We start from the raw sequence: 19,526 nt of genomic DNA, 5'->3' as shown, positions 1-19,526 counted from the left end.
AAGACCATATTATCAATCACACAACAATACTTACCTAATTATTATCGTGAAATAACTTTTGAGTGAGTTAAGACTTTTTGAAACCAACAAAAGTATTTTCTTCATAGGATGGCATATGAAACTGTGTTTTCCTTTGCTGTTATATAACAAACATTCATTTTACAATCTTTCACTATTATTGTATGAGAAAATAAAGTTATTATCTGTGTACTTAGAGTCAAACAGCTTAGACATATCACAAGAAATCATTGAGTAAATGACAAACTTCATTATAAAGAGAAATAAATGTACATTTTTAAAGTTTTAACAAGATACTTCTTGATATACAGTGGGTGATAGGGGATATGGAGGCTACAGAGAAAGTATTCATTCTTCTCTTTTTGAGAAAGACACATGAAAGAAGAAATAGTGTAAATACTGTAAGTTTTGTGATGTATAATTGCCTCCTCTTTGGTTTCTTGTATGAACAGAAAAATACGCATGAGAAAACTATGACACAAAATACGTATCTCTTATTTACCCCAAGAGATTAAATTCTAAGTACTGCTGATGGACACACATAAGAATAAAAAATAAATGTTCTAGCTCTTGGAACTGTTCATTCTTTCTTCAGGAGGAAATAAGAGTAAGTTGGGGATTATGTAAAAGAAAGGCAGATCACTCAGACCGTAAGTTGAGAGTTGTCATACAAGAGGAGACAAAGTTGAAGAGGGAGACTATTAGGTCAAATGTAGTGCATTGGTAAAAATGTGCTGGCTTCAGTTCAGTGATTCTAGAAAAACTGAGTGAGAGATACGAATGAAATAAGAGTAAGAGAAGTGATAATTGAAATGACTAATGCAAGATTAGCATAATTATGAAGTAGGCCAATAATGGAAAAGGAGATAGGAACTAATCAGAGACAGAAAGAAATAGGATGGGCAGAGGAGTGGGAGTTACAAGAACAAGAAGAATACAAAGTAACAGACATACATATTGAGTAAATAAAAAATTTAAAAAAATTATCGAAAGAAGGGAAAAAAGATATTTGTCTACCCACATCCTCAAAACAGGTAGGTCCCTCCCAGCCTGGGATCTGAGTATCCCAATATTCCTTTCTACCCTTCACCAACCTATTCCTCTTTCATTCCTAAGGAAGGAACTAACAGTTCTAAAAGCTAAGATAGTTATATGTCTATTACCAGTAGTTCAGTTTCATCTCAAGAAAAGAGTACACACTAGCAATTATGTCATTCTATGAAAACTTAAGTTTAGTTTCTTACAGCAGTAGTAATATTACCGTATTTGTGCTCAAGATGTACATATCTTAAATAGTTTTTGCAAAATTATTAATACTATTTAAGACTTCTGATAAAATTATTGTATATTATGAGCTTGACTAGTGGTTGTGAAAGAACTGACCTCTATTTGTGCTGCAATAACTTAGACCATACTGAATAACCCTTAAAACAATTTTTTTTTTCAAATAAAGTTCAAAACATAAATTTCATCATACAAAATATTAATACATAAATCACTATTTAATGAAATGTTGTTACTTCATATTACCAATTTATTAACTAATAACTAATTAACATAAGTTTTATAATTAAATAATGGAAAATCAAGAATGAGAAAGTGAGAATACACACCACATAGAAGAGTCATTGGGTGGCAGAAACGCACATTGAAAGAAGACTATTAGATATTTTTAGTTATCATGTTAAGTCCTCCACCAGAAGTAGACAAGACAAAACATACAACTTTCACACATGCATACCTCATGCACACATGCGCGTGCACTTACACGCGTGCACACACACACACACACACACACACACACACACACACACACACACACACACACACACACAGCCACTGTCGCCTCTGTGTCTGAGGTGAGCAGCGATCTTTGCTGGCATGGTTGGGGGAGGTACAAGAGATGCATGGGGGTGGGGGTGGGGGTGGAGGGATATCAGAGTAGGGGTGGGGGAGATGCTAGTGCTAGCTGCAGGAGTGGATGGGACAGGACAGGGGGCTGCTAGGTGCAGCATTGGGAGGCTGTGCTGCGAAGAGGGGTAGGGGGGGAGGGGCAGGGGAGAGGGGAGAAGTAGAGAAGAGAAAGGAGTATGCTGTGGGGGAAGGGGATAGGCAAGTAGAGTATAGGGACTAGTGAAAGTTAATGGGGGTTATGGGAATGAAGGATATGTTGCAGAGAGAGTTTATCCGGTAATACAGAAAAGCTGGTGTTGGTGGGAAGAGTCCAGATGGCACAGGCAGTGAAGCAGTCATTTAAGTCAAGCATGTCATGTTGGACAGCATGCTCAGCAACTAAGTGTTCCATATGTCTCTTGACCACAGTTCCGCAGTGGCTATTCCTGCAGACAGTCAGTCTGTTAGTTGTCTTGTTCTCATACATTGCAGCACAGTAATTACAGCTAATTTCATAGATCACATGGTTGCTGTCATGGGTTTAATTTGGGGAGGGGCAGGGTAGGCAACGGACTGCCAATGGTGGGGGGGGGGGGGGGGGGATAGTGGGGAGGATATTTCTCATTTCAGGGCATGGCAAATGATAATCAAAACCCTGATGGAGAACATGCTTCAGTTGCTCCAGTCCTTAGTGGTTCTGAACCATGAGGAGGGTGCTCATTGTTAGCTGTACATTGGGTATGTTGGGGATAGTAGGTGACTGGGGAGAAAACGTAGCAGAACACATTGAACAACTACAGATAGGACGTTCATATTCACAGGATGTGTACATTAGTATATTCTGCAGAAATGATTAGCATTTCAGTTACCTTGGTTGAGCATGTGTCCTGTTGCCTAGCAGGCACAGCGTCCATCGTGGGTCATGATAATTTGTTCCACGCATGACGGCATTGACGCATGGACCCATTGTTTTACCACATCCCACACATTTTTGATTGGTGTTGAGTCTGGTAATCTGGTGGGCCAGGACAAAAGGCTGACATCTTGTGACACCAAGAAGGCATGTGCTTGTGCAGCAACATGTCATTGCGCATTGTCTTGGTGAAAAATGATGTCAGGGGTGTTGTGCAGGGTATGGCTATGGGTTGCAGGATGTCAATTACGTAGGTCACACAGGTCACAGTGCCCTAGACACACACCAACAGTGATTTGTGGGTGTACCCGACAGCATCCCACACTGTAAGGCCTTGAGTTGGCGCTCTATGTCTTGTGTGAATGCAGTCACTATTAAATCACTCCCTCTGTCTGCAGCAATCCAACATGCAACCAAATAAGCAGAATCTGGATTCATCCAAGAGCACTATCTGGTGCCAGTCCTGCCCAGTAATTTTTGTAAATGCATTTGAAAACTGTTTCCCCAAGAAAATAGTTAAATATACTTGTAAGAAACCTTGTAACAAACCATGGCTTACTAAGGGTATAAAAATATCTTGTAACCGGAAAAGGGAAATGTATCTGACAGCAAGAAAGAGTAGTGACCCAGAAACTATCAAACATTATAAAAATGTTATATTAAGAAAAGTTATTAAAAAATCCAGAAGTATGTGTATCATGTCTGAAATCAGCAACTCTGATAATAAAATTAAAACAATTTGGAATATTATTAAAAGAGAAACAGGTCAACCAAGAGTACAGGAAGACAGTATTACCATCAAATTGAATGAAAACTTTACGAACAAAAAGTCAGAAGTTGAAAATATTTTTAATAATCATTTTCTAAATGTTGTGGATATAGTAGGATCCAGGTGTTCATTAGAAGATGCTAGGCTGTTAATGGAAGAGGCCATAACTATGCAATTTGATACAATTGAAATCTCACCCACTTCTCCCTCTGAAATTAGGAAAATAATAAATTTGCTTAAAAGCAAAAACTCACATGGAATTGATGGCATTTCCAGCAAAATACTAAAAGCTTGTTCTCAACAGATAAGTAAGATTCTCAGCCACCTGTGTAATAGCTCTCTGGAACAGGGCATTTTCCCTGATAGACTGAAATATGCTATTGTTATACCTTTGCATAAAAAGGGGGATCGATCTGAAGTCAACAATTACCGTCCAATCTCCCTTCTAACAGCTTTATCCAAAATTTTTGAGAAAGTGATGTATTCAAGAGTAGCTTCACATATCTGTAACAATGAAGTACTAACAAAATGTCAGTTTGGTTTCCAGAAAGGTTTTTCAACAGAAAATGCCATATATGCTTTCACTAATCAAATTCTGAATGATCTGAATAACCGAACACCACCCATTGGGATTTTTTGTGATCTCTCAAAGGCTTTTGATTGTGTAAATCATGAAATTCTGCTAGACAAGCTCAAGTATTGTGGCATGAGTGGAACAGTGCACAAATGGTTTAATTCGTACCTAACTGGAAGAGTGCAGAAAGTTGAAATAAGTAGTTCTCATAATATGCAAAGATCAGCACATTCCTCAAACTGGGGAACTATCAAGAATGGGGTTCCACAAGGGTCAGTCTTGGGTCCTTTGTTGTTCCTAATATATATTGATGACTTGCCATTCTATATTCATGAAGAGGCAAAGTTAGTTCTCTTTGCTGATGATACAAGTATAGTAATCACACCTGACAAACAAGAATTAACTGATGAAATTGTAAATACTGTCTTTCAGAAAATTACTAAGTGGTTCCTTGTAAACGGACTCTCACTGAATTTTGATAAGACACAGTACATACAGTTCCGTACAGTGAATGGTATGACGCCATTAATAAATATAGACCTTAATCAGAAGCATATAGCTAAGGTAGAATATTCAAAATTTTTAGGTGTGTCCATTGACGAGAGACTAAACTGGAAGAAACACATTGATGATCTGCTGAAACGTTTGAGTTCAGCTACTTATGCAATAAGGGTCATTGCAAATTTTGGTGATAAACATCTTAGTAAATTAGCTTACTGCGCAGATTTTCACTCGTTGCTTTCATATGGCATCATATTTTGGGGTAATTCATCACTGAGGAATAAAGTATTTATTGCACAAAAGCGTGTAATCAGAATAATAGCTGGAGTCCACCCAAGATGATCCTGCAGACATTTACACTCCTGGAAATTGAAATAAGAACACCGTGAATTCATTGTCCCAGGAAGGGGAAACTTTATTGACACATTCCTGGGGTCAGATACATCACATGATCACACTGACAGAACCACAGGCACATAGACACAGGCAACAGAGCATGCACAATGTCAGCACTAGTACAGTGTATATCCACCTTTCGCAGCAATGCAGGCTGCTATTCTCCCATGGAGACAATCGTAGAGATGCTGGATGTAGTCCTGTGGAACGGCTTGCCATGCCATTTCCACCTGGCGCCTCAGTTGGACCAGTGTTCGTGCTGGACGTGCAGACCGCGTGAGACGACGCTTCATCCAGTCCCAAACATGCTCAATGGGGGACAGATCCGGAGATCTTGCTGGCCAGGGTAGTTGACTTACACCTTCTAGAGCACGTTGGGTGGCACGGGATACATGCGGACGTGCATTGTCCTGTTGGAACAGCAAGTTCCCTTGCCGGTCTAGGAATGGTAGAACGATGGGTTCGATGACGGTTTGGATGTACCGTGCACTATTCAGTGTCCCCTCGACGATCACCAGTGGTGTACGGCCAGTGTAGGAGATCGCTCCCCACACCATGATGCCGGGTGTTGGCCCTGTGTGCCTCGGTCGTATGCAGTCCTGATTGTGGCGCTCACCTACACGGCGCCAAACACGCATACGACCATCATTTGCACCAAGGCAGAAGCGACTCTCATCGCTGAAGACGACACATCTCCATTCGTCCCTCCATTCACGCCTGTCGCGACACCACTGGAGGCGGGCTGCACGATGTTGGGGCGTGAGCGGAAGACGGCCTAACGGTGTGCGGGACCGTAGCCCAGCTTCATGGAGACGGTTGCGAATGGTCCTCGCCGATACCCCAGGAGCAACAGTGTCCCTAATTTGCTGGGAAGTGGCGGTGCGGTCCCCTACAGCACTGCATAGGATCCTACGGTCTTGGCGTGCATCCGTGAGTCGCTGCGGTCCGGTCCCAGGTCGACAGGCATGTACACCTTCCACCGACCACTGGCGACAACATCGATGTACTGTGGAGACCTCACGCCCCACGTGTTGAGCAATTCGGCGGTACGTCCACCCGGCCTCCCGCATGCCCACTATACGCCCTCGCTCAAAGTCCGTCAACTGCACATGCGGTTCACGTCCACGCTGTCGCGGCATGCTACCAGTGTTAAAGACTGCGATGGAGCTCCGTATGCCACGGCAAACTGGCTGACACTGACGGCGGCGGTGCACAAATGCTGCGCAGCTAGCGCCATTCGACGGCCAACACCGCGGTTCCTGGTGTGTCCGCTGTGCCGTGCGTGTGATCATTGCTTGTACAGCCCTCTCGCAGTGTCCGGAGCAAGTATGGTGGGTCTGACACACCGGTGTCAATGTGTTCTTTTTTCCATTTCCAGGAGTGTATTTAAGGATCTAGGGATATTCACAGTAGCTTCTCAGTATATATACTCTCTTATGAAATTTGTTATTGACAACCAAACCCAATTCAAAAGTAATAGCAGTGTGCATAACTACAATACTAGGAGAAAGGATGATCTTCACTATTCAAGATTAAATCTAACTTTGGCACAGAAAGGGGTGAATTATACTGGCACTAAAGTCTTTGGTCACTTACCAAATAGTATCAAAAGTCTGACAGATAACCAACAAGTATTTAAGAAGAAATTAAAAGAATTTCTGAATGACAACTCCTTCTACTCCATAGAGGAATTTTTAGATATAAATTTTAAAAAAAATAAAAAAAAATAAATAAAAACAAAAAACACAAAAAAATGAAAAAGTTGTAATATTAACTTAAGTATGTTGTTAAATTAACTTAATTATGTCATGTATTGGAAAATTTGACTCGTTCCACATCATTACGAAATATCGTATTCATGATCCATGGAACTAATATTAATCTAATCTAATCTAATCTAATCTATACTATTGCCATCTAGCATGTTTCTGCACATCCATCAAAGGTAAGCAGAGAAGTGGATGATGCGCACATAACCCACACCATAATAAACAATGAGTAACTGTCACTCCTGATAGTATACAATGTGTTACCCTGTTACACTGTAATGTCAGAGCTGAGGAGGAAGCAGATCTGTCCTGCAATGTCCTTTGGATGAGGTGTCAATCTCTTCTGATTTGGGAGGGGGAGGGGGTCTGACTGGTGTGACCTGACCCATCTTGTTGTGTTCTACAGCCTTCTGTGAATCATTCTGCACATACCCATTGCACTGCCAAAACAGTTCATCCCACATGAGCAGTAATTTCTCAGAGGGATGCATCACATTCTCTCATTCCAATAATTTGCCTTCTTTCAAACTTACCGATTTGAAAGTACGGTTTGTGCATACATGTTCAAGGTATCTTGTAAATCTGCTCAAGTCACACTGATTTATTGCCTTCAGTTTATAACGATGACGAGAGCCGCAGGCACATTTTACCGGTGGGTGGTGTTGTGCTGCGATATCAATGTTGACCTTGAACCCCTGGGCAGACATCGTTCAAATGCTAATCATTTCTGCCGAACATGCTGATGTACATTTTCTTGTGAATATGAACATCCTGTCTCTAGTGCTTCAAGGTGTTCTGTTTTTTTTTCTGAACATGAATGTATTTCATAGATCACATCTATGCTCTTCACTACAGATGTGACAACCATAGGTGATTGCACTCTATGGGGCTTCTTGGTATGGAAAGGCTGACAGCTGTCAAAATGGGGGTGTTACTGGAGGTAAGTTTGTTGTGGATGGAGGTATTGATGCAGCCATCCTCAAGGTTGTCATCAAGGAAGGTGGCTTGTTGGACTGAGGAGGACCAGGTGAAGCAAAGGCAGACAAGGTATTGAGGTACTTGAGTAATGTGGTTAGGGTTCACCACCCTTGATCTGGATCATTAATGTGTGATCAATGAATCTGAACCAATCTTGGGATCCTGGAAGGATTCCACTAGCAGGCCTCTGAACTGGTTGCTGTATCACAGACTTGTTTGTGATGATGCCTTCAAAGGAGAAGTAATTGTTGATGAGGAGGCATTTGGACATTGTGACTAGGATGGAGGTTATAGGTTTGGAGTCAGTCAGGCACTGGGAAATGTGATGCCCAATTGTGGCAAGGCTATGGGCATTGTGGATGTTAGTGTAGCTGAAGTTGGCATCAACACTGATAAACAGAGTGCTGGGTCATAAAGGAACAAGAACTGTGGACTGTAGGTAGGGCAAATGGTTAGTGCTTCTATATAGGAGGATAGGTTATGGGTAATAGGCAGAAAGTGATGGTCCACAAGGGCAGAGATCCTCTCTGTGGGGTCACAGTAACTGGCCACAATGTCATGTCATGGGTGGTTAAATTTATGTACCTCAGCAAGCATTTAGAAGGTAGGAAAGTGGGGAATGATAGAGATCAACTGAGGGGGCAGGTTCTGGAATAGACCTGGGCTGAAAATCCTGCCAAGTCTCTCTGACAGGTGATCTCAGTGGTCCATAACCACATTGGTGGAGCTTTAGTTGGCAGTTAGGGTTATAATGTCAGCATCAGTTTTCAGGTGGTGGACTGTGATCCTTTCTGTGGATTTGAGGTTGGTTTCCATATTGAGAGATTTGGGGAATGATGGTGAGGCAAGGTTCAAGGTTAAGACATTCTGAAAACTTAACCAGGAATGATTTGGGGGTAGTGGGACAGGATCACAGTGATTGATATGGTTAGTGGGAAAAAATGTGCACAGACTGGGAAAAGTATAGGTGGTTCCACTGTAGGAACCAGGAGAGAAGGTCTTTAACAATCCCAGCATGAGTAAATTTTGGAGTGGGGCAAAGGTAATGAAGTCTCAGTCTTCGATTTCACCAGACATGGCCCCAGTGACTCTTTTCTGTTCCACAAAATTAATGAAAACATTTAATGGCCTTTATTTACAAGCACAGATCATGCTAAAAATGCATCACTGAGAGAGGTAAAATCTAGCCTGGCACTCAAGTTCTATAAGTGCTTTAGGGATTTGAAAAAGTTCTGACATACATGTATGATATCTCATGGGAACTATTTTGAGGAGGGTAACATTCATGTAGATGAAGAAATAAGATTGTTTAAAAAAAAAATACCAATTAGTTTTGAGCATATCTCATACATAAAAAATGTAGTTAAGTCCCAGGCCCTTCAGGTAACTGATATTGATTTGAATAGTGCTTTGAATTTCATGTCAAAGTAGTGTGTGAGGGAATATGTCAAAGTAGTATGTGAGGGAATAAATAAGATACTAGTACTAAGAATTTGTAGGCCCCCAGCATGAAATATCTTACATTCTACACTCCTGGAAATGGAAAAAAGAACACATTGACACCGGTGTGTCAGACCCACTATACTTGCTCCGGACACTGCGAGAGGGCTGTACAAGCAATGATCACACGTACGGCACAGTGGACACACCAGGAACCGCGGTGTTGGCCGTCGAATGGCGCTAGCTGCGCAGCATTTATGCACCGCCGCCGTCAGTGTCAGCCAGTTTGCCGTGACATACGGAGCTCCATCGCAGTCTTTAACACTGGTAGCATGCCGTGACAGTGTGGACGTGAACCGTATGTGCAGTTGACGGACTTTGAGCGAGGGCGTATAGTGGGCATGCGGGAGGCCGGGTGGACGTACCGCCGTATTGCTCCACACGTGGGGCGTGAGGTCTCCACAGTACATCGATGTTGTCGCCAGTGGTCGGCGGAAGGTGCACGTGCCCGTCGACCTGGGACCGGACCGCAGCGACGCACGGATGCACGCCAAGACCGTAGGATCCTACGCAGTGCCGTAGGGGACCGCACCGCCACTTCCCAGCAAATTAGGGACACTGTTGCTCCTGGGGTATCGGCGAGGACCATTCACAACCGTCTCCATGAAGCTGGGCTACGGTCCCGCACACCGTTAGACCGTCTTCCGCTCACGCCCCAACATCGTGCAGCCCGCCTCCAGTGGTGTCGCGACAGGCGTGAATGGAGGGACGAATGGAAACGTGTCGTCTTCAGCGATGAGAGTCGCTTCTGCCTTGGTGCAAATGATGGTCGTATGCGTGTTTGGCGCCGTGCAGGTGAGCGCCACAATCAGGACTGCATATGACCGAGGCACACAGGGCCAACACCCGGCATCATGGTGTGGGGAGCGATCTCCTACACTGGCCGTACACCACTGGTGATCGTCGAGGGGACACTGAATAGTGCACGGTACATCCAAACCGTCATCGAACCCATCGTTCTACCATTCCTAGTTCGGCAAGGGAACTTGCTGTTCCAACAGGACAATGCACGTCCGCATGTATCCCGTGCCACCCAACGTGCTCTAGAAGGTGTAAGTCAACTACCCTGGCCAGCAAGATCTCCGGATCTGTCCCCCATTGAGCATGTTTGGGACTGGATGAAGCGCCGTCTCACGCGGTCTGCACGTCCAGCACGAACGCTGGTCCAACTGAGGCGCCAGGTGGAAATGGCATGGCAAGCCGTTCCACAGGACTACATCCAGCATCTCTACGATTGTCTCCATGGGAGAATAGCAGCCTGCATTGCTGCGAAAGGTGGATATACACTGTACTAGTGCCGACATTGTGCATGCTCTGTTGCCTGTGTCTATGTGCCTGTGGTTCTGTCAGTGTGACCATGTGTTGTTCTGACCCCAGGAATGTGTCAATACAGTTTCCCCTTCCTGGCACAATGAATTCACGGTGTTCTTATTTCAATTTCTAGGAGTGTATATACACTGCTGGAAAAAAATTAATACACCTGGAAAGATGATGTTGATTTTGATCCAGTGACAGTGCATGTAACTTGGAGATAGTAGATTTACTGACAGAGGTTTCAATGTTGTCCACCAACAGTTAGTATAATGTACTAGTACTAAGAATTTATAGCCCCCAGCATCACATATCTTACATTGTATACACACTGCTGGAAAAAAAGAAATAATACACCTGGAAAGAAGATGTTAATTTTGATCCAATGACAGTGCATGTAACTTGGGTAGTAGATGTACTGACATAGGTTTCAATGTCGTTCACCAACAGTTGGTGTAGTGGTATAGCTGTCAGAGGACCTCTGTGACTACCCTTTAATAGGGAATGCTCACAGCCAGAAGGCCCATTGTGGGCAGAAGTGTGAAACAAGCAAGCAAACATGCCATGGAGGTGAACTTGTGCTTTCTACAGCCAGCTGAGAGAGTTTGAAAGGAGTCACGATTGTTGCATTCCGAGTGGTGGGATGGTTCTTTCAGAGAACTATCACACAATTTGTACAAAGATTCTGGTATCAGTGAACACTTGAACATTCTTACATCCACAGATGAGGTTCTAGACATGCCTGCCAGGATCGTCGGATTGTAAGAGCAGCATTGGCAGATCATACAGCTACCACAGCACAGATAAGAGGACTTCTGAGTCCAGACGTGTCAACACAAACTATTTTGAAGCAGTTATAAGCAGTGGGACTACTGTTACACTCATCTCTAGCCTGTCTTCCACAGCTTTGATGTGCATGGCTTGACTGGTGTCATCAGAGGATAACTTCGAAAATTGAATAGCATGCTGTGGTCTTTAGCAATGAAAGCAGATTGTGGTTGCATGCCAGTGATGGTCATTTGCATATATGATATAGACATGGTGAGCACTGTCTCATAGAGTGCATTTGTCCAAGAAACACTGGCTCATCTGGGGTGTGATAAGCTACAGCTTTCATTCACCTCTGATGTTTCTCGAGGAGATGCTAACCAGCACACAGTATGTGCAGAATGGTGTTAGACCTTTTCTTTTGGCATTCTTGCAATACTAAGGTGATGTATTATTCCAACACCGAGCGAGGTGGCGCAGTGGTTAGACACTGGACTCGCATTCGGGAGGACGACGGTTCAATCCCGCGTCCGGCCATCCTGATTTAGGTTTTCCGTGATTTCCCTAAATCCCCCCCAGGCAAATGCCGGGATGGTTCCCTTCAAAGGGCACGGCCGATTTCCTTCCCCATCCTTCCCTAATCCGATGAGACCGATGACCTCGCTGTCTGGTCTCCTTCCCCAAAGCAACCAACTATTATTCCAACAGTATAATGCTTGCCCACACACTGCCTGTGAAACTCAACATGCTCTGCAAAATTTGCAGCGACTTCTCAGGTTAGCACAATTGGTGGACTTATCTCCAAATAAGCATGTGTGGCATATGATGGAACAAGAAGGGACTCAAGCAACTCATCAACCAACAATCCATGCAAAACTACATGAACATGTAGAGGGGGCATGGCATACTGTACCCCAGGACAGTGTTTGCCTTCTGTATGATTGACTGGATGCCAGTTCCTGTATTGCTGCCTGTGGAGGCTGCACCACAAAGTAATATGAGTTTTTCAGCATGGGTCGATACCTGGTACTTCAGATCTGCTTATGCTATTGATCTGTAAATGTAATCATTTCATTTACACTATAGACACTGTTGCAACAATAAATTTTGAGTGAACTGAAAACCTCTGAAAGTGTGTAACAATTTTTTTCTGGCACTGTAGCAGATAAAGGTAAAGACAGAGCTAATAGAGGTAGACAGTCTTAACTAGAGCATAATATTTTGTAGAGACATTAATATTGATTTTATATCATACAGTACTGACTGAGGACACCCAGAGCTTTTTTATGTGAAGCTAAGGATTATTTGTCATGGTAAGGTGACCAACCAGGAATACAGGATATAGTGCAATGGCCATTGACAATTTATTTTCACACTCAACAACCTTAATTTATTTGTATGTAAGATAGTCAATGGTTTATCCAACTGTAATGGCCAGTGGTTAGCCATAGACAAGGTCAGCAGATGAAGCTCCAATGTCTTCTTTCAATGTCACTTGCAGCTAAATAGTATCAGCAGGAGTGCTTCAGTCCACTGTTGCAGCAAGTTAGGGACGCTTTCAGTGTCCTATGGAGCTGATCGATCATGCTATTAGATGCCAGATGATTGCTGGTAGCCCTGTGTACATGAGTGTCACACAGTCAGGTGATGTGTATGAATAGTACACAGTCAAAATCGCGAGTGCAGGCTGTTGTCACATGGCTGGGACAGGTAAAGCTGCCATCCTGGTCTTGGCAGTCAGCTGTGGGTATTGTATATGGCATACAAGTGAAGCAACCCACCACTGTCAGCAAGTAACATTTGCCATGGACAACGAAAGCAGGCCCACAATGTCCACATTAAAAATGGAATGTTACATTAGGAAAGGTGCTGGTGGGTGCATGACTGTGCCTCCCAGCTTTCGCACACTGTTATGCAGTGTAAGTGTGTGCCTACTGATGGCAGTCTTTCCAAAGGCCTGCCCACACAAAATGCATGGCCATGAGCAACACAAGAAGCCCTAGTTGTACAAAATGGATGGCCATGAAGAACACAGTGGTGTTGATGCCAGAGTTTGTGAAGTTGTCTAGCATCTTGTAGTGGCCAAGGAAATCTGCACTCAGTGTTGACACATTGACATCAGCTACAGTGAATATCCACATGAATGTGTAGCACAGCCTGAGGTACAGTTCTCAGTGGTGTGTGCTGTACATGATTGTGGTGGGATTTTTAGCTGCCATAAGTGACGGTGCCTCAGCAGTCCCGTGATCCCTCAGCATAATTTGTGAGAATATTGACAAGTCAGAACTTTTGTAGATCAGAAATTTCATGCTGCAACCCCTTCCATTATGAAGAGATGCTTAGATATCACACTACAGCAGGGTGCATCTAAGCCCCATTGCAGCTAAAGTTTGTGCCCGCACCTGGTGGCTGGCACTTCACCACGTAATTGCTGAAGCAGGTGTGCTACCAGCTGCTGTTCCATCATTGCCAGACTACTGCTAGAAGGGCTAGTTCTGCATTGCCATTTGCATGAGTCAGATCGCCAGCAGCTGGACATGCTGCTACTACTGTCCCTTCTACTGTCTTGCTGTGAGTGCACCAACTGGTTGACCTGCATTGTTAGTGGTGCCATCTGGACAGCCAGACTATGGAGCAGATGGTGCAAGTTGGTGCCCACAGGGGCACTGGAAGCATGTGTCACCACAGTGTGAAAGCAGAAGTCAGGGCTATGGCATCATAGGTGGCCACAGCTGCAGTATAAGGAGATGTTGCCTGAATGTCGTGTACCAAGTTGGTCAGGTCCACAACAGCATCCAGCTGCATTTCTATCTGTGTGGAAATGATGGCTTGCACTTCAGCTGGGAGGCTGTGCATCCAGGTAGTACACAGCAATGAGTCTAAAACTATATCAGACAGTGCTGTTCTCTGCAGATGGTGAGGAAACTAAGATGGCCTTCTGTCACTGCAATCCTCTTGCTGTAGCAACTTATGAAACCGTTGCTCTTGCAGTGATGAAAGTTGTCAGATTAATTCCTCCTTCAACCATTTGTATAAACACTGTGTTGGTGGGGCACTGATCATGTACTGCATTTCATCTATGTAATTTTTCTCAAGCTGACTAACAACATTTTAGACTTTGGCGAGGTCATTAATGACATTGTCACTCAAGAAAACTGATTTCACATGTCTGAACCACATGAATGGGTCACAGGGTCAAAAGGACAATGGTTTAACCAATACCTATCCTGTGCTTGTCACCATTCCAGTAACAGTAGGAGATGTTGGTGTGGTGGCACTTTGCTTGTACAAAGTTTTCTTTAGCTGGCGCTTGGTGAGCAGAGTCCATGTGTGCATGACATGCCTGTAGCTCACTCTCCAGCCTCTGGTTGCATGCATCAGCTCTTCTAGTGTCTTTTGCAATTCCTCTGTGGTTGCCATCTTGTGTCAGAACCAAGGTCTCACACAAAAGGTGGGGGGGATGGACACCAAAAACAACTCATATGTTCTAAGTTTGAAATAGTGTCCATGTGTGGTTGTGGATAATTACAAATTACTTGTTTGCAAAATAAAGTTCACCATATTTGATGTCAGCGGCCATAGGGAATACAAAAGAAAAATAGAAAACTTTGTGAGTGAAGCACACACTTGAAAAATGTTCATACAAAAAACTTGATGAATTGTCCACTAGCAAGGCAAGGATGTAAGTGTTAATCCACTTTCTGTTCCATATAGCTCATACAAATAGAAGTTTGTCATCACATGTTAGTCTACAGCTACAACCTACAGCTCAGCCATGCAGTAACTTAGATCCCATCAAAAATGAGAATCTTCAGAGGTTTGGAACAAGTCAAGATATCCATTCACAAAAGACAAGCAAACCACTGAAACATAATCTCCACACCATATTAACCATAAGCTTTTACTATATTGCTTAAGACTATTCATGCTTATATCTATTAAATTTTAGACCATAAATTAGAAAGAAAGCTGCTACTTGGAAAAAGTTGCTGCTGACTCAGTTATGTTAAACAGTTGAGTTGTTGTTTGTGTCCTAGTGCTAGCTTAATATTTTCTTGATTCCACTGGCATGTTTCAAAGAAAATAGTTATTTACAGCTTTACTTAGTTTACAATACATTACTACTTATGCAAATTCACAGTGAATGCTGCTACTTGGTATTTAAAGAAACAGGACTTTTCCATCCCAGAACTAATACTCAGATAATTTATAGAAAGAGTAGCTAATGAGATATCTTTTTATTTCCTTCTGAAATGGTTGAGATTGTTAGTTCCTAGTTTTACTTTAGATGACAGTTTGTCAAATTCCTTTGTGTTAGAGTACTTAATTCCACTCTGAACTCTGCACAAGGACACAATATTTACATGAAAATAATTTTTATGCCTTTATATGGGTCACCAGAAATTTACTTTTACTGTCAGTAACAAAAACTATGAATAAATAAATCCACTGGTAACTGAGTGTAAGGATTCCAGGAGCATTAAAAGGAAATCTACAACCAGAGTGGTTATGTATTTTACACAATATGCTTTCTGCTCATTTCTGATGAATAAATAAATGCTTTATATATTTTATGTCCACTGTCCCAGAAAATAAATCCATTAGGCAATACATGATAAGCCAACATTGTTGTCTTTAAGTCACACAAAGAGAGATACTCCTAAGAACAAAGTGCACTGGATGGAGCTTCTTCGTCAATATACCTGTGTGTTGGCTCTATTTCAACTTACATTCCAGCTGTACTCCTAGGGATTTTATATAGGGTGCTTCATTTATGGTATGACTGTTAATGACAACTTGCCTGCCGGGCTGGCCGAGCGGTTCTAGGCGCTACAGTCTAGAACCGCGCGACCGCTATGGTCGTAGGTTCGAATCCTGCCTCGGGCATGGATGTATGTGATGTCCTTAGGTTAGTTAGGTTTAAGTAGTTCTAAGTTCTAAGGGACTGGTGACCTCAGAAGTTAAGTCCCTTAGTGCTCAGAGCCATTTGAACCATTTAATGACCACTTCTAGTGCTGATAAAGTCATTCTACGTGTATGAATTTGCATAACACAAGTCTTTCTGAAGTCAAGATTTAAACTGTTTGCTATGATCCAATTGCATCCTGTTCAGCTATTATATGAGCTTTGTCTGATAGAGCCGGGTTTTGAGCCTTGATTAGTATGCTTGTGTCATTAGCAAATAGTGCAGTCTTTGAACCATTCTTTAAAGACATTGAACATAACCTATGTGCGTTAAAAGTAACAGTGGACCCATAGCCAAACTGTGTGGGATCCCATATGTTTTGCTCCTGTCTTTTGAGTTAAGTTTCATGCCTGTTACATAATCTGTCAATAACAAGCCTTACTTTCAGTTACTGGTAAACAACTATTACCTATAAATATTACCAGTACACATCCTAACTTAAGGCAAAATTTACACATATTTGAAAGGTATTAAAGACTTAATTCTGATAATTACCAATGTTGAAATGTTATAATGATCATCTATTTCATCAATTTTTATCAAACTTTGCACTTGATAAAGTACACTACTGGTAAGATTATAATAAGGTTTCCTTTTTCTTTCATTGATCTGACTGCTGATATTTCTGTGTTGTAGGAGAGATCATAATACAAAGGTAACAATTGCAGACCCGGATCGTGGCTACATTACTATTTCAGTTCCCAAGAGATCTTTCAACACTCTAATGTACTGGTAATGTACATGTGTGGCACTTTTAATAGTGCCTGGAATTTGTGAGAATGATGCCTAAAATTGTTGAAGGATATGGAAGTTTAAGATCTGTATAAAAAATGTTAAATCTATTTTTTCCTTACACAATAAAGAACACAAGTAATGATTAAAAAACCTATTTTGTTACAACAAGTAGAAACACATTAACAAAATAGTGATGTTTTTACTTTTTTACCCTCAGATAGCTAAACCAGTAAGTTTCCAAATGAACAGTACAGTATTCTTTGTCAGTGTTTGCAGTAGTATTTCTGGTGAACTGTACAATTTGTAAAGCTTTAGTTTCAAATCAACCGTCATCTATTATTGTGCTAATACAGTAGCCTTCTTTGAAATCTAAGTTAGTGGACTGCATGTAGTCTACGAAATGAGATAAAGTCACTGCATGTAGACATACACATGTAACATCAAACATTTACACGTAATAAAGATTATTTACACAAAATATAAGTTTACATGTTATCCATTATTATGTACGGTTTCATGCTGCATGTTAACAAAGAAGTGTTAGTTGTGCCTTTGATGTGATGCACATGTAATGTTGTTGATATTCTTTTGTGAGTTTTGATATTCATACAGCCAAATAACTGATGATGGTAAAAGTAAAGAGGATTTTGTATAAAAAGAAAAGTGTTTCAAGAAAGAAGAAGTTTGCTAACACTGAGTGTAAACTAAGAGTTAGAAAGTATTTTCTGAAAGCATGTGTCTGAAGTGTGACCTTCTATGGAAGTGAAACACAGACAATGAACAGCAGAGTTAATAGAAAAACAGAAGCTTTTGAAATTTGGGGTTACAAAAGAATGCTGAAGATTAGATGAGTACGTTTTGTAGCTAATGAAGAGTTACTGCATCAAATTAAGAGGAAAAGAACATTATTGCACAGAGTAACTAAAATAAGGATATCCTGAAACAACAAGAAATAGTTAAGTTGGAAATGGTGAAATTCACAGAGAAAGACCAATGCCTGAGAATAGTTAACAGGTTCAAATTAATGTACAAGGCAATCGTTATGCAGAAATGAAGATACTTGCAAGAGACAGACTGGAAGGGGAGCTGCTTCAAAACCATGTTCCGAATGAAGATAAAATAACAACAAGAATTTTTTTTCACATGCTACCTGCACTTTAGAATGAATATAAAGTACTCTGTGATTTACAGGCCCTTTAACTATTCAAAGCCTGGAAAATTTATTTCTTATGCATATATTGGTATATGATAATGGACTGAGGTAGACAGCATGAATTACTTGGTATTATTATTATTGTAAGATTGGGTAACATATTCTGAATAATATGTGATATAATTATTCTATAACAAAATAGAATGAAAAACAGTCTACTGGCTACCTTCAGCAGTAATAAGCATGTAAACTCATGTATTCACTTAAGTATGAATGTCCAAACCCTTGCAACACATTGTGACATCAATAAAAAATTTGGCTGACTGATATATCTGTTTTAATTTATATTGTAACCTGAGCAGCAATATTATAGGGTAGGATACCATGATACATTGCTGATGTGTTGTATGTAATCCCACTAATGAGTTACAATCAATGTAATACACAAGCAGATTCTTTGTGATGCTCCTGGTTATAGCCCTTGATTGACTGATCCTAAATGTCCTGCAGGCAATAACATCAAGTGGTGGAAAATTCTCCAAACTAGTTGCCAGAGATCATAGAGCAGAATCAATATGCTACGGCTGGCCTGCTGCTAGTGAAAAGTTTGTTATTGCAAAGTCCACTCAGCCACCAAGAAAAACAGCAGGCCCATAGATAGCATTGTTGACTTTCACCCTGTCCATATTCGTATTATAATTAGTCTCAAAATCAAGAACAGTTTTGTAGATGATAGGATGCCAGTGATATATATGGTGCACATGACACCAAGGCATCTTGCTGACTGACTGATGTCTTTACAGATTCCCAACTTACATAGTAAAAGAAATTACCATGTGCCCTACATAAGTTGCACTTTCTGGGCTAGGAATACGATATGGAAATCACAATTAATAAAATGAAGGTAGTAACATTTAAAGGAGTCTGATCAAAAATTGATGCCAATAACAGAAAAAACTGAACAAGTTATCAGTTTTAACTTTTAAAGAAACTAAGTTAAGTTACCAGCATAATAGACATATAGACAACAAACTTCCCCAGTTTCATTATATATGGGGCACTATTAACAGAACCTTACACAAAATAGTTAAAAAGGAAACAATGGTACGGTACTGAATCTTGGATTTTCACAAAGAGGAATAAGAGGGAAATACAGCCAGCTGAAATGAGATATCTAAGAGCAGTGAAAAGTTGCACATGCCAAGACTAGATTAGGAGTGTGAAAGTTGAAGGGATAAATGTGCTCTTATGTGTACATTGTAGGTTTATCAGTGGCCAATGA

The 19,526-nt window shown here is 41.5% G+C and overlaps 1 protein-coding gene across 1 annotated transcript in view; it reads left to right on the top strand.

Annotated features, from left to right (window-relative positions):
- The window catches only part of LOC126191349 (lysosomal acid glucosylceramidase-like), a 195,643-nt gene extending 177,072 nt beyond the window's left edge, over window positions 1-18,571 (top strand). Inside the window, exon 11 of the mRNA XM_049932188.1 lies at window positions 16,993-18,571. Coding sequence (XP_049788145.1) covers window positions 16,993-17,092 — 100 coding nt within the window. The 3' untranslated portion in view covers window positions 17,093-18,571. The remainder of the gene's footprint in view (window positions 1-16,992) is intronic.
- The last annotated feature ends 955 nt before the right edge of the window (window positions 18,572-19,526 follow it).

The sequence above is a fragment of the Schistocerca cancellata genome, chromosome 6 (assembly GCF_023864275.1).
Source record: "Schistocerca cancellata isolate TAMUIC-IGC-003103 chromosome 6, iqSchCanc2.1, whole genome shotgun sequence".
NCBI classification, from domain to species: domain Eukaryota; kingdom Metazoa; phylum Arthropoda; class Insecta; order Orthoptera; family Acrididae; genus Schistocerca; species Schistocerca cancellata.
The sequence above is the reverse complement of the archived record's forward strand: the minus strand, read 5'-3'. Positions and strand labels throughout refer to the sequence as shown.